At 41.6% G+C, this 17,062-nt stretch overlaps 1 protein-coding gene across 2 annotated transcripts in view; it reads left to right on the forward strand.

Moving 5' to 3' along the window:
* The window catches only part of ano2b (anoctamin 2b), a 94,070-nt gene that overhangs the window by 59,779 nt on the left and 17,229 nt on the right, over positions 1–17,062 (forward strand). For both annotated transcript variants that reach the window (XM_085769861.1, XM_085769862.1), the window contains 3 exons: positions 603–755; positions 997–1,049; positions 2,170–2,342. In XM_085769861.1, the coding sequence (XP_085625987.1) occupies positions 603–755; positions 997–1,049; positions 2,170–2,342 (379 nt within the window). The remainder of the gene's footprint in view (positions 1–602; positions 756–996; positions 1,050–2,169; positions 2,343–17,062) is intronic.

A 17,062-nucleotide genomic window follows, 5' to 3' on the forward strand; every position in this document is an offset into this window, starting at 1 on the left:
GGGTTTAGATTAGCTGTGTGACACTGTGGTGGCTGGTGTTTCCATATTGGCTGGTTTTCTGCTACATATTAAGGCCTGTTTATGGTGTGTTTTAGCTGGGGTTTCTATGGAAATCTGAAACACTCTTGAACAAATTCATACTGTGAGAGAGCGCCGCTCACAAACGCCAGAATGAACGCGTTCACAATAACATTCATCAAGTGGAAATACAGTACGTTCAGTTCACGTTCGCCCAAAATATGAACGATCGTTCATGAACGCGTTCAGGCACCAGTGTACAACATTTATACTGGCTTAACATCATTTTGTCATTGGTTTAACTCTTAGGAGTCTGAACCTATTTCGGGGTTCTACCAAAACTTGTTTCTTTTCAGCACAACGTCACCTGTATGATCTACCAATTATTTCTCACTGGTCTTTATTATTGTTGTTGCATATGTTGCTGTTTAACACATGCATTCTTCTTGTGGTGATATTGTGTGGGAGAAGTGCCCTCAGAAAATGTTCACCGTGGTCTTAATTGCACAATTCTGCAACTTTGATTTAGATATCACATGTACCAGCCACAGACTGATGCACCTGTCCCCCTCTGTCTCCTACAGTCATTCAGTTTGGCTTCGTCTCCCTGTTTGTGGCTTCGTTCCCGCTCGCTCCGCTCTTCGCCCTCCTCAACAACGTCATTGAGATCAGACTGGATGCCAAGAAGTTTGTCACAGAGCTGCGCAGGCCTGTAGCAATACGCGCTAAAGACATCGGTGAGTTGATCCAACACACACACAGCTGATATCGGATCATGGTCATGCAGAAGACCTTTTATTATATGACTCATGTTGTTGTCGTGTAGTCATGGTATGTTCCAAGTTTAGTACCTTTTTGTAAAGTGGGGACATTTTAAACTGATTTAACCTGCAGCCGTCTCCAGCAGGTGAACACATCCACTGTGGAAGGAGGACATGGATGTTACGTAAACACTCACTATTGCTCTTCTTTCTCTAGGGATATGGTACAACATCCTGAGTGGAATGGGAAAATTCTCAGTCATCATAAATGTAAGTATTAATGCGGTCTCTTTTCTTCACTATAGTAAATACACAGAAGCATGTATCCTATAGAACAGACTGGACATTTGTATCAATGATCACTGTATTTACATTTTAGGGCATTTGTGTAATTACTGTTAGCAAAGTGCATGTTTTCAATGAGGTGAGTTTTTTTTAATTGAAAAAGTAGTGCACACACTTTAACTTACAATTACTGCATGTAGCTACATTCTTCCTATTCTAATACCACTGGCGTTATATTAGTGGTGTGAGTGAGTTAGTGGTTAGTGTGTAATGTTTTTTTAAATTATAAATATAAATTATTTTTAAATGATATATATCAATAACAATAACATTACAGCATATACAATTAACAATATGTTATTGTTTTATTAATTTAGAGATATTACATTGTAAAGTTTTGACAGAACCTTAAGTCACAGTTGGTGGTTAGGGTTCTGTGATTTCATAGAAATCCCAGCCAGGAATAGAGGTGAAGGGTTAACAATGATTACATAATACAAGAGTGTTGTTTATTGACCTCAACGTTCAGCAGGAAGGTTTTCAACATGTAATCCAGCTCTCATCAGGTCTGTGTGTCCTGCATAGACTTTAGGTTACACTGATGACAGCTGAAACTAAACACAGATTTAAGCTCTCTGTGATGTGTGATGACCTGATGAGAACCTGATTTATATCTGAAACACCCGTAAAGGCTGATCTGTGGGAGTTGAGGACAATTCTGCTCAGGATTTGTCCTCAGCTGACTAAATCTTATTCCGTTTACTTTTAATACTAAACAGATTTGTGGAGGATTCAGGAGAAAGCAATGGGAATTTGTATTTATGCTAGAGCTCAGGGGCACTCAACACACACACACAGACACACACACACACAGACTTAATGCCCTTCTCGGCTGTGGAAAACTGTAAGCAGAACATATCTTGCATTCATCAGTCCTACAGACTTTATTCAATATTGCTAAATGAGTACATTGCTGTATATCTCTTTAAATGTGGTTTTAGCTTTTAGCATCTGAAAACAAACAACTTTTCCACGCAAAATCTTTTTTTCTCATGTTGTACCAACAGAAAAATAATGTCCTCTGTCTCTCTCTTTGTTTCTGGAGGCCTTTGTGATTTCCTTCACGTCAGACTTCATCCCTCGACTGGTCTACCAGTACATGTACAGTCAGACCGGCACCATGCACGGCTTCATCGACCACACACTCTCCTACTTCAACGTGTCCAATTTTAAACCTGGCACAGCACCGCAGAGCTCCGGAGACATCACCGTCTGCCGGTAAATACTCACACTGGCTCGTTTACAGTTTTTACAGGCAAGTCTTATTGAGGTACCTTAAAGATACTGTTAAATACATACAAATCAAATAGTCGTATACAAACTCAATTTCCCTGAGGGTAACCTCCCAAGGGATTAATAAAGTACTATCTATCTATCTATCTATCTATCTATCTATCTATCTATCTATCTATCTATCTATCTATCTATCTATCTATCTATCTATCTGTCTGTCTGTCTGTCTGTCTGTCTGTCTGTCTGTCTGTCTGTCTGTCTGTCTGTCTGTCTGTCTGTCTGTCTGTCTGTCTGTCTGTCTGTCTGTCTGTCTGTCTGTCTGTCTGTCTGTCTGTCTATCTATCTATCTAACTGTTATCATTTTATTCAGAACTCAGCAAACATACAATAGAAGCCTATTTTGCACACACATTTCTTGTGTTTTCATATTTGGTAGTCTTTGATAGATTCATCCTTGAACTGCTCATTAATCTACTGTCACACCAGAAGAGTTTAGTTTGGGTATTATATCTAATGTGTTTCTAATCTAATGTGTAGCAACACAAAGTTATTATCAATTTACTCTGGAGGTGTCTGTTTCCTGGGCGTACATGGAGCTAATGTCCATCTCAACTGAGTCAAAGTGACAGAATTTCAGTTCAAGTTAGTTTACTGTATTGTCCCTGTGGGGAAATTTGTTTTGGACTTTGTCTATCCGCAGTTTATACAGAAACAATTCACTGTGAATCGGTATGCAACGGTACCTTTATGCAATAGTACTTGTTTTCGGAATTTTGTGCGGTAAATGAAGTTATTTTGTCTAGAAAAAATTTGTCAAAACTTCTGAATTTTGAATATTTATTATTTTGGTTCAGTGTAAACAGTCGACACAGGGGTCTTCTTTAAAGGTCCAGTGTGTAAAATGGGGGGAAAACCGTCACATCTACTGTAACGTTCAGATTCTAGTTTGCAGCACTCGCTCGCTCGCACTCACCCCTCCTGTTGGCAAAGTGACGGTGGCCTCCGAGGACAAAAAAACTTGTTTACCACGACTGAGACGACTGGGAGTATTTCAGGAGCATGGAGTGATTTTTTTATGTCTGCTGTTTCCTCCTCCTTCTTCTTTCCTTCTGCCTTCTTCTTCATTGGTTTATTTATGAACGTGAAATTCTTGAAACGTGCTCTCTGGTTGGATGGATTTGCCGTACAAACATGGCAGCACAAGATGGCAACACTCTCTAAAGCAAGACCCTTATATAAAAGAAGAATTATAAGGCTATGAAAACCAAACAAATTGTATTTTATAGTGATTATACACTTATATACAAATATATTCATGGGTAGTATATTCAGATTTTGCCAATAAACCTTGTTAATTATTACACACTGGACCTTTAATGGCAATAGTGGGATTTCTGTTTAAAACTTCAGAGTTTCCAGGGAGAGGAGGAGCTGTTCACAGACAGTAGAGTTAGGAACAGGCTTGAAGATTAAAATCTGACCTCTCGGTGTTGAAGCCCAAACCTGGTACGGACCGACTCACTAGCATTGATTCTGAGCCCGATCACAGCCAAAAAAAGAGGAAGCGCGAGTCCCGACCAGACCCGAGTCATTTGTATATATTTTCAGCCCGTTGAGACAGCTCTGTTGTCAATGTGTCTGTGAGAGACAGGGAGCAGGGCAAGCAGGGGCAATGCCCTCCGTGTGAGCCAGACACTCCTCCACTATCTCACAAACATGAGGGTGTGTTCAGGGTTTGAGTCGATAGTCGGGATTGCAGTTGGAATTCGGTCGGTACTCATCCTGCTCACACACTTACATGCTAATTGTGTTTTTGAAACAATGACAGTCGATGTGACAGACGTGTCACATGCTCCATTAGTGCGGTCATACAGTGAACTATTGTACCATATCTTCCATGGGTTTTCACACATGCCAGTGGCAGAACCTCACTATAAAGCGCTGTGGAAGAAAAGGTCAAGGATGCCAGCGCCCACAGACAGCTGAGGCCGACCTGCTATTGCATAAGGCGGGCAAAGAATTACAATGCAAGAATACGGCCTTTGTGTCAGTGTGGCTCGGCACGTCCCGTCCGCAACACGACTAGATTCTGTTTGGCCTTAACACTTTATAGGCATGAAATTACCCATGTGACGTCTGCATGCATCTACTGGGTGTGCATGGTGGATGTACAGACGGGCGAGTGTTAGCGGTTGCTGATGATGTGAGCAGCGCCTCTGGGCTCCAAGGCAAATGATCCAACTCAGTATGCAATTCAAAGTATGTCAGATGTTGCAGACAGTTCACGTCTTTCTTTCTCCTCCTCTCTTTCTTTCTGGCCCACTTAATTTGAGGCCTCTTGTATGAATGAGCGCATGCAGGAGGGGAGAAAAGAGGTCAAGATTGGATGATGGGATGAATGATGGTGTCACACAGCTGGACAGATGAGGGGAAGATATCGTTGCAGAAAATGATCAGACAAGGAAATGGAAAGATCTGGAGGAAGGAGGAGGACAGCAACTTCCAAGACACGTGTGGAGTGATGAAGGCAGTGTGGAGGGATGTTGGAAGAGAGGTGCTGTAGATGGAGGGATGAATAAATAGATGGATGGTGTGACAGAAGCCAACCGCTTAGCTTTTAAATCTTTCATCATGTATAAAAACAGAAGTGTTTCTGCCTCAGTGGGCACAGCGTCACTGTACATCTCTGCTGCCATGTTTCCTCTACTGTACTCCCCACGCTGCCACAGAAACACACTGTACATGCTAAGCTGTGGATTCTGCACACTGGTTATAAAGGGATACTTCACCCAAAATCAATAATTCACCAATCATCTACTCCCCATCATGCCAAGGAAGGGTTTGGAGAACTTTTGGAGTCATCAAAACACCTTTGGAGTTCCAGGGGGGCAACGGATTTTCATATAATGGCGGCGGATAGAGCTCACTTTTTTTTTTAAGTATATTTTTTGGCTTTTTGCCTTTATTTGATAGCACACAGTAGAGATAGACAGGAAAGGGGAGGCAGAGAGAGGGGGAATGACATGCAGGAAAGGGCTGCCCGATGCGGGATTCGAACCGAAGCCACCTGCAGTGAGGACTGTAGCCTCTACATGGGGCGGCCGCTTTACCCACTGCGCCACGCACCGCCCCGGATAGAGCTCACTTTTAAATCGTCCAAAACACACACTATGAAACATCCAAATACCTCCATACTGCTCGTCCGTACTGACCCTGAAGCGCAACATGACAAAGTTGTTTGGAAAAAAATAATTTAATCTCTGTTTTTAGGCTAAAAACAGAGATTAATAATGCCCAATTTTAATTAATTAATTAAACATTGAAAAATAAAAAGAGAACAAGAAAATATTTTGTTCATCCAATCCTGAGAGGAGGTCTTGACGTCCTCCTGCGGAATCATCATGGTCATGGCATTATACTTAGGGGCCATACCTCATCACCACTTCAAGAAAAAGCTGGACTATCCCTTTAAAAGACAGCAGAGCAGATGAAGGGTGTACCTTAATGACATATAAGTAGAAATGATAAATGTGTAAATGGCTGCAGTGTCTCCTCTGCTCTGCTGATGTTTTGCAGCAGCAGGATCAGGCCTCGTTGGACAAACAATACCTTCAGTATCTGTTCAGTTTTCCCCGTCTTGGGGCGATTTGACCACAGAAATCAGGCTGGATTGGGTGCATGTATGCTGGCGCAGATATGTCCCCGCTTCCTGTATCCTGTGCTCCAAATTGAAAACCCTCCGCAGCAAAGTCATGTGATGCAGCAGAAGTCATTTGTAATTTGCAGCGGTGGGTTGACAGGAAAGTGATCATGATGTTCCTGCTCCAGGGACCTTTGTTGGATGGTTTTGTTTTTGAACAAAGGTTTTGCTGTAAAACTATAAAAGCTATGAGTAATCAAAAGATATATTTTGGGGCGTGGCCCATGTGGTAAAGACTCATGCTGCATAACCACAACATCCATGGTTCAGTCAACAGATATCCTAAATTAGCAAGAATGAAGCACAGCAAGAACAAAATGGCAGCAGGGGTCACAATAGAAGATGTGACATTATGTAATTAAATATGTAATTTTATAATTTATCATTACACCTCCATCAAGAAAACTGTACTAATAATATGAGATTATAAATAATGTTTTGATCTTAACATGAATTGGTTTTTAAAATCTTCAAGTTATTCCTTTGATTGTGCTGTTTTATGTTTTTTTTGGGGGGGGAGGGGTGGGAGCATTTTTGCCTTTAATTGACAGGATAATGAAGAGAGACTGGCTCACAGGCAGGTGATCACTGCTTCGGAAATTGCATTTTTTGCCTTTATTTGATAGTTGAGAGAGACAGGAAATGGCATGCAGTAAAGGGCAGAAGGGCCCTCTGCATATGGGGCGCCTGCTCCACCCACTGCGCCACACGGTTCCCCGATGATGATGATGTTTTATTTTGTTGTTTTTTCAAATATATTTTTGGGGCTTTTCATTGCCTTTAATCGACAGTACATTGGAGAGAGAGACAGGAAATGGGGGGGCAGAGAGGGGGAATGACATGCAGGAAAGGGCTGCCCGGTGCAGGATTCGAGGCCGCCTGCAGTGAGGACTGTATAGCCTCAACTATGATGATGATGATGATGATGATGATGATGATGATGATGTTTAACTAGTTGTTAAAAAAACCCACAATATTGTTGTTTTTGAGATTTGCCTGTAAATCAGTACGATACCATAGTTCATCTGTAGATCCCTGTGACAGGTGCACAGCTCCCTGCAGCATGGGCTCACAGTCAGCATCATGGTCACATTTGAAACACATGGTCTTCTTATGTCTGTCTGATGATTTTTTAAATACATTTTAATACAAAATGGAAAAAGAAATTCAAATCAATCACTTGTCCTATTTGAGCATGGAAAAGTTGATTCCAGCTGCACATCTTCACTCTCTCTGCTGTTTTCTCCCTCTTGCCTTCAAAAACAAACATTTCCCTCATCACTGTCCACACATTTAGTCTAATTTTTGAGAAAGAGTAAATCAGTTTTTTATTAAGATGATGGATCTTTTGTAGGTTGTGCATCCCAGCAAGAAAAAAAGTTCTGGGTTCCTGAGGTCTTTCTAGATGGAGTTTACAGTATATGTTCTCCTTGTGGCTGTGTGGGTTCTCTCCAGGTTCTCCAGCTTCATCCAACAGTCTAAAGCCACGTACACTAGGTTGACTGGTGAATCTAAAATACCTGAAGTTGTGCACAAGAGCATGTGTGGTGACGTGTCCAGGATGTACTTCACCCTCACCCTGTGTCATCACCCCCCTGCTTGTGTAATATGAAGATAACATCACTCTGCATGATGCAGCTGTACTGGGCTTTTATTTTTTATTGATTTTGATGAGTGATGCTTGTTGTGGTTGTACCTTGGCGACAGCATGTAAGCCTAGAGAACATCTCATAAAATGCGGTGTTTATAGGTGGTTGAGGTCGGAGCCCCCGCTGAGATTCATTGGCTCCAGCCTGTGGCGCAATGTGAGCTGTGGCTGACCTCTGACCTCCGTGTCGAGGGGGCAAGAGAAAAGGCAGCTTCCCTACAGGGATATGATGTTTGTATGTTTTCAATCTGCATTCCTGACGTCGGTTAGTTCAAGCACAGATTGTATTCAGCCAGAGAGCTAAACAACACAAACAGATAAATCAATGCAAATAAAAACAAGAACGAAGGCAGAATTGTGTAAATATCCCTCGGACAGAGCGGCTTCATGTGTTTCCAGCGGGAGAAGCGTTTGTAGAGTATCATCACAGTGGTGCTCCTCATCTTCTGACTGCTTCATGTCAAAGCAGCGCTGGTTTCCCCCGAGCTGACAGGAAGTTGGCCGTGGTTACTTTCTTGTTAGCAGGAGGTCAAGTGATGCTCTGAGCTATGTCACGATGTATCATGTTATTTCTGATGGCATGTTTTCTTTTGGCCCAGTGGGGAATATTTATTCTATACCCAGTGCTCTTGTTTCAGAAATAAGATGACATAACTGTAAATGTCAAAATATCAGGAAACACATCGTCCTGCATGGACCAGGAAGATATGTCAATTTCCTGCATATACACACACATTCACACACTGATGAAACATCAGGACAAATTCTGTGAACTACAGGCTGACATGGGAGTGCATTTTGACTCCTTTCCCATCCTACTCCCACAGAAATAATCCCATCCTGTCCCAATCCTGAGCCAAAGTTTTAAAAAATCCCACTCCGATTTGTTTACTCCCGTCCAAGCTCCATTATTTTCTTCCTTCCAAATACAGTTGAATATAAAACTAAACATTACATCTAATGTTGTATTTCATGTATTTATTTATATTGCATTAAGAAGATTTATTGAGAAGTGCATGTAGGCTGTACCTTCAGAATTCACATACCCAAGAGAGAGTGGTAAATATTATCTGCTGTGACTCTTTATTTTTTAATTTGTCTGCCAACGTGATTTTGTCTTGCTTGCTGATTGTGCTGCCATCGCTCTTCTTCACCCTGCCTGCCGGATGCAGTAGCCTGCAGGCTACTGCATGGGGGCTTCCGCTGTAGTTTGTTTGATTTGCGTTGCAGTGTTGGCTAAGTGAATGAAAACTACAAAACGGTGGCTGACGCTGGTGGAAAAATTCTAAATAGAAAAAAAGAGAGAGGGAGAAAAAAACAAAAAAACACTGCATCATGGTTCCCGCTCCTGTCCACACCCATTAACTTTCATTCCCGTCCCGATCACGTGATTAATAGTGAAATCCCATCCCGTGGGAATCACGTGATGAGATCCCAGAAAAATGTCATCCTTTACTGTGAACATGACACACAATTGTGCTGTAATATCAGCAAACAATGTATTTTTTAATCAATTTGATAACACATAACAAATCCCTCTCCTCAGAAGTCACAATGGAATAATGAAGTTGCAGCCACATCCATCACTTATAGCGTCCCCTGGAAATACATTACAGTTTTTCTCAGTTGCTAAAACACTAAACCCTGTTGTCTGAACCAAATTCTCAGTTGCCTGAACCCACTGATTGAATCAGTCACTCTTTTGGCAAAACCATCAGCACTTTTCACCTGTTTAGACACATCTTACCAACACATTTTCATTGTGATGCACCTGTGTTGCAAAATGCTGAGCACAGGTGGCAAAAGTCAAACACAAGTAAAGCACAAGTTTCACTGGTTGAACACAACAACTCAAAATTGATAACACTTATGTCCAATGATGTGAGGGCACATATACTGTAAGCCAGTTCAGGATGAAGTCCTGTGGCCTGATCCAGTACAGAGAAATGATGCTGTGGCTGAGTTGTGCACTTCTCATTTGTATTTTTTTGTACTTTATTTTTACGTAGGCTTACTGCATACAAGTGCTAAATGCACAAGATTTCTGTTTGTCTTTGTACTATACAAGTGCTACGTGTAAATGCACAAGATTTCTGGTTTTTGTACTTCTTTTTTTCTTTTTTCTCTTTTACAGTACTATGTACAAGTGCTAAATGCACAGGTTTTTTGTTTTGCAAGAGGAGAATATGAGAGACGACAGGGTGAAGGAAGAAAGGATGAGGGAGGGAGGGAGGGAGGGATGAACTGGGAAGAAAAAATAAGAAGGAAGGAAAAGGGATGAAATGGATGTGGAGAGGGAAGGAGGAGGGTGAAAGAAAGGGAAGGAGAGAAGTGCTACAGTGTAAATGCACAGGTTTTTTGTTTTGCAACATGCATTTAGCCTACAGTGAACGATAAACATTTATTTCTACAGCTTCATGTGCTGAGCGTTGTGTTTTCTATTTTTCTATGTAGTGTTTAGTGGCTGCTCAGTAGTGTTTTTAATTTTGATTGACTCGGGGCACGATTTGACAACACAGTTCAGTTTTGGGCACAGATTGAACTGTTTTGAGGTGAAAGTTTGGTTTTGCAAGAAGAGTCTGAGGTTTTGTGAATGTAGCTTGAAAATTGGGGTTTGTGTTCACAGTTTAGAGAAAATGAGAGAAGCTTTCGAGAAATGTGTCTTAGCAATCGAGAAAAACTGTAAAATGTCTTGTAATCTGGCACAAATATGGACTTGAACTCAAGGATGAAATGATTGGATGCTGAAAGAGACACAGGAAGAACAGGAAAACTCCACAGGCCTGGGAATTCAACCCAGAAGTCTCTTCTTGCAGAGTAGAGTACTAACCACTGCGCCAACATGCCGCCCAGAGTAGCAGACAAGAGGGAAACACATCAATCTTCACAAACATGAAACACACATGTTGCACACACATAATGTTACCTGACAGCAGTCAAGTTTGTACAGTGTGTGTGTATGTCATTGTGTATGTGTGTGCATTAGCATGCGTGTGTGTGAGTCTGTGTGTGTGTATTTAAGGATGGGAATGTCCTGACCCTTGTTTGTCAGTAGATTTATTCCTGGATCCCAGGAGGCAGCAGGGACTCTCAGGATGACACACACACACACACACACACACACACACCCTTGCTTTACTATATTTATAGGGAACCAATAATGATTTGATGCAGCTCATCAAACTCATCAGTTCCAGCATTTTTCCCCCAAAAGGATAATGAGCTCCCAGATTTCAGTTCCCACAAATATAGTAAAACACACACACAGAGACACACACACATACTCAAGTCCCTCACATACTCACCATAATCTCATTGTGCAGTCTTACGAAAGAATATTGAGTTAGATGCTCCAGTGGCTGCTGAGCCGTATTATTATAACCAAACATGGAGCGTCCAGAACACACACACACTCACACACTCTCTCACACACACACACACACAGAGGGAGAGAGGAAGAGGAAGAAAAATGATAACAGTATTTTAGATTTTATTAGAGCCGGCAGGTGGAGTAAAAGGAAGGGGAGCGTGACAGGACAGCAGGTCGGAGGTTTTACACTTCAGCCCATCCTCAGCAACACAAGGGCCAAGGAGCAGTGGGCGGGCGAGAGACATAGTAGAATGAATAGATCAAAGAGCGGAGAGAGAGAGAGAAGAGTGGACTCTGAGGCAGCATTCCTCACTCATGACTGTATAAGGAGAAGGAATCAGACACCATAAGACCCTGCTAACCCCCCCCCCTCTGGTTTCTATAGTGTGAGGGGAGTTCTCTCAGTCAGGTCAGTTCATCTGCTTTAGCTTCAGGGGCATTTTTACATGACAGATGTGTGTGGACGCGATAAGACTGATTATGTCTTGTCAGTTGTCTCAATGCAAAACAAAGCCGATCTGTTGACTCTCCACTGCGGAAGTTCACAGTGTGATCAGAGTTTCCTGTTTCTCTTTTTCATTTATCTTATTTTTTTTAAATTATAAAATGATATTCAATCTTCACCGCACTGTTTTTGGTTTAAATACTGGATGGGGTTGTGATTGACAGGAGGTGAAGCTCAGGTATTGGTTGAGACATGAAAGTGAGACACAGTAGATCAGAATGTTCTTTACAGCCCCTTAAGTTACAGCCTCACGTTGCAGTTTTGCAGACTTGACAACGATTCGGCCCCATTCACACCTTTATTCTGGAAGTCAGTGCGGAGGAGTGTGGGAGTGTGTTGGAACAGAAGTGGGAGTCGAACCGTGGACCATGGTGTATCTACCAGGACTTGTCATGTCTTCAGTCACACCTACTTTACTGGTAACACTGGTGGCAAAGTAAAAATAAAATGACAATAGAAAATGGAAAAAAAAAATTAATAGAAAAATTAATAATAACAATGACAGTAATAAATGAATGAATAAATAAAGTACATTATAATAATCAAAGATAGTGAGAGAGACATGGGGTAGCACCCATAGTTTATACCAAGTCAAATTTCAATACAGAGAGATTACCGGTAGTCTACCTGGTGGGCTGGCAGATTTTCCATATAAATTAAAAATGGTTGCCATATTTTGTAAAAGGTCTTACTTATTTTCTGCATCCAATAAGTTATTTTCTCTTGAGGCACACAGCTATTGATTCCACCAAGCCACATTTTAATTGGAAGGCAAGGCAAGGCAAGGCAAGGCAATTTTATTTGTATAGCCCGTTTTTACAAACAGTTTGTCTCAAAGGGCTTGGAAGGGGGGGCGTCAGATTTCCACTTAACTCATTGAGTGCCAGCCCTTTCATAAAATGGTCAGTCCCATGTGCCAGCATTTCGGGGCATTTTGAGTAATATTTCAAGACCCACAGAATATTTTGTACTATGACTCTGAAAACACCAAATAGCTCAAAGGAAAGAGGAGACTCTCTATTTAACTAGGGGAAAAAAACATTTGTTTGTACCTTGTTCCATTCTTGATTTATCTTAAGTTGAATAGAGCCTGGTTGCACCAAAAAGACCACTTTTTTTCTATAAAGCTGAGAAAAATGCATTTTTGTGAAAGAGAGTCTTCAAGAAAAACAGTGATTTATCCGTTTTAATTTTGGCTTCACATGTTTTTTCATTGTACAAAAAAACCAAAACAACTAAATACAACAAGTAGGAGTCCTACTCTGCAGAGTGATGCCTGCTCTCCTATAGGGTTGTGCCGATTGGCGATCCAATCGTCTATCGGCGATTGGAAGGACGATCGGCGATGTTTTGTTTTCTTGGCGATTTTACACACTCACATACTCGCTACTTTTTTATTGATCTAATGCGCATCTGTTTGTTTTGTTTTAATGAAGCCGCTCCTCTCGCTGCTTCCAACAGATACTCTGTCATATGACAGTGTTTCACCAATCAAATGCAGCCACTGGCGACGTCCAATCAGACGGAGCCAGGTAGTCATATGACCGCACACAACATCTCTGTGGTAAACAGGGTGGCCACTCCGCCTCAAATTTGAGGAAACACGTTTAGCTGGTGTTGTGGCTGTGACTAGGCTGCCGACGCCAGCCCTGTAACTGTATGTCACAGCCCGACGAGGTGTTCACTAATGCCACAAATAAATTACGTCCGCCAGAATAGATTTTTCGGCTTTCGGCAACGCGATTCATTGATCATAGCGCTCTTTCTCCGTTGTTAGCCCTCACACACACAGAGAGAGAGAGAAGCGCGCATGCATGACAGCAAGGCACGGTAAAAGCGATACTCATACGCCGCCGCGCCCCCCCACCCCCCCCCCCCCCCCCCCGTCCAACGAACACGTGGAACGGCCGCCGCCAACCCCCCCCCCCCCCCCCCGGACCCCGGCGATAGATAGGTCTATCGGCGATCTCCAGGGAGGGCGATTGGGACGATCTGAGAATGTCAAAATCGCCCAACACTACTCTCCTACTTCTCCTGCTGCAGTTACTGCACCCTCACCCTCTCCATATTTTTTATGATGTTATTTAATATTACATTATTATTGAAACTAGGCAGTAGCAAACTTCCTGGTGATTCTGGCGCAAAGGGGGAGATCATGACCTGTTGTCTGAATGTTGGCACCAAAGGGACTGAATGATGATCTCCCTCAATGTTTGTTTCACCTCCATACTGCCTGTTCTACATTGCTGCCTTTGTTCTATATACAGTAGTAGACTTAACTGTGTTTTTTCTATTATCCTGTCTCTCCTTGGGTTCCTAATTAGAAAATGAACAACAGCGTCCTTGCATGTGCCTGCAGTGTCTGTGCTGTCAGACAGAGTGTCTTCCTCAGGTGAAATTAAATTTGGTTTGGTGCTTCTGCATTTGTTTGTGTTGTTGCTGTTCTTCTCACGCAGCCAGAGCTGAGTCAGCACAGTGGTGCCGGTGAGACAGGGTGAAAAAGAGCAGCTACAGGTGAACACTGCATAGCGTGCAGGAAGGAAAGGATGCAAAGTTTCAGGGTTAGTTGTAATGTTGCAGAAAATTATGGCATGGATGATTGCAACATTAGAATCTTTGATATACAGTAAGTGATATACAGATGTGTTTTGTATTTCTTTATTAAAAGTTAAAATGTAGTAGTATAACTCTTAATAATAGTCGTTTTATTTTAACAGACTTCCTAATGTAAAAAGAAAAAGAGATTTAACGAGTCATTTGATATGTTATGTTATGTTTATTTTATTTGATATGGACATCCCAAATACATTGACACTGTTCCAGTGGACAGACCAGATGCTTTGCTTGGGTGTTTTTAGCACATGTGCTAATTTTCAACACCAGTCCATAGGCGGCACAGAGCATATTATCAACAGTATGAGATAAAACAAAGTGCATGACAGAACATCACAACAGTAATATGCTAATCTAAAAACACAGAGCACAAGATCAGCCAGAGGAGATGAAGCAAACATATTAGGTCTCGATTGAACCCTGTTTCATCAGCATCAGCTAATGTTTACCAGCACTGTACCTGCCTTTGCCTCATTCATTCAGCAGTTTATCATGAGCTATTGAGACTGTACAGTTATTTTTGCAGAGAACTCACGTAATGATTTGATTCAATCTTCGACCATATTTGGTTAGTTTTCGCCTCGATTCCCCGTCCTGCTGTTCAGTGATAAATCTGTTTACTCTCGTGATTTGACTGGCTGTTGACTCTTGATGTCTATCTCAATGTCCTATTGCTGACTGGAAGACTGCTCCGTTAATAGCTCCGGCTCCACATAATGCAGACCTTTGTCTGTAAATCACAATCTCCTTCATCTCCTCTGTGCATTCAGTGGTTTGGGAGGATGTGATTTTCTGCCTAAAGATGTTCTGAAGATGAACAATGAGGGACTCTCCAGCTCTTGCCTTGAGAGGAGCTATATGTTTCTTTACATCCCGCGGGGACGGCCCGATCCTTTTTAAATAGCTGATGTGAAAATATCATGTATAAGACCACACTTCAGCTGAGTCCATACACTCCTGTCTTCAACATGAATGAAAGCACTTTACTGTTTTTTTTACAGACCTCAGTGGAACATGTGTGTGGGGGCTGGTTGGTGGTCACATCAGTGTCTTGATACAGGAAACCTATGGGTTCAGTCTCCTTATAGTTTCAAAGGTGAAGACCTTACAAGAATTTATCATCGTCAAAACATATTTCTTCTGAGCATCACCTGGGTGAAGGAACTCCATCTTTATCTAAACATCTCTAAGTCTGAACTGTCGCTCTCCATCATGTTATCAGTGTCTAAATCACCTTTTCCTACAACCGAGGTCATTGGAGCAGAACTTGGCGTGGTGTTTGATGAGCAGCTCTTATTCTCTGACGCTTCTGTCCCCTGGTTGTGTCTCAGTTCAGATCTTACCTGACTCAGTGCTCCACTCAGGCCTTTACAGATGATCCAGAACACGGCAGCCCATCTGGAGTTTGTTCACATGTCACTCTGTTTCTCATCAAGCTCCACTCTCATGTCCACCTGAATCAGTCTCAGAGAACCTTCTGGATCTGCTCCATCTACTGGCGCTCAATCATTCAGCTGTATGTTCATTACCAGCCACTGTGTTCCTCTAATGACCATGGTCTGTCATCGCCATCCTCAGTCTCAGTCCTCACTGGTCTTCTTCACCTGATTTCCCTCAGCTATGAAACAGATGTAGCACCAAGGTCTCACTGCGCCGATCGCTCATGTCCCTCACTGGTCAGTGGCTTTGAATCTGCAGAATGACTCAGTGTAATGTAGTTTATATTGACTGATATTGACAGATCCTAGCGTAGATTGATACTGCTCTGCAGTTGAGATAAAGGTCAGGTCATTGACATTATATTATTTATTTTACATCATTTAAAAAGGCTCTCAAAAAGTACCTCGTCAGTCAAACCATGTACCATCAAACATAATAAGACATCTATTTATGTTGTATTTTTTATTATTGCATGTATCATTATTGTTTTGCATTATTCATTCATGTACAAATTTTTCCTTTCCTTCTTATATCACTCAATTGATTGTTACTTTTTTCTACTTATTTTTCGTTATCATTTAATTGTTTCTCGTCTTTATTTGTAACAAATTTGTTTTTTGATTATGTTCTTCATGGGTGAGGTTTTCATATAAGCCCTTGGGTTTCATAAAATTCATACCTCCCCTTCGCACATCCCAATCATAAAAATTGTTCATAATATTTTAAATGATATGTTCGTGCAAAATAAATAAATTAAAAAATTTAATTATGTAAATCATAACTTCCCAGATAGTAAAATGAAACTACTGTCCCAACATATGTTGGCGATATGAGCCAATGCCTGGCCCATACTGTATATGTCCATGTCTGGGCGGGTTCTGACTGATGGCTGGAAGTGTGCGCACTAGAATTGGTCCAGATGTGGAAATAACATCTGACAATCAAACTAAGTGTAGGTCAGATTTGGATCGTGGAACCAGACATATGTTGAGCCAGAAGAAAACAAGCATGTGGCTCAAGTATGGAGCAGGTTTATTTTGCTATCTTCTTCACTAATGCTACAGTATGTTTCACTGTGTCACAGATAACTGAGCCGAGCTGATGGGAAATGAAAATTTATGACAAAATAAGTGCCTGCACTCTGACTCCAAACCAAAACATTATTTATACATGTCGCAACTTTTAGTCCCTGATGGACCATCTGTCTCTGTCCACTCAGCCTCTCTTTTAGATGATAGTTTAACACTGTTTACAATGACTATATGCTTATTATGTTTAACTTCACTTCTTAGAAGAAGTATTATAACGTTTATTGTTTTTTATTCAATTTGCATGTCTTTATTGAATAGAGGAATGTGAGAGAGTCAAGAAACACAGGGGCAGATGTAGTATATAGGTCCAACCAGCAGGAATCAGACCTGACCACATA

Source organism: Trachurus japonicus, chromosome 23 (assembly GCF_045865225.1).
Source record: "Trachurus japonicus isolate A0001 chromosome 23, Traja_1.0".
Taxonomy (NCBI): domain Eukaryota; kingdom Metazoa; phylum Chordata; class Actinopteri; order Carangiformes; family Carangidae; genus Trachurus; species Trachurus japonicus.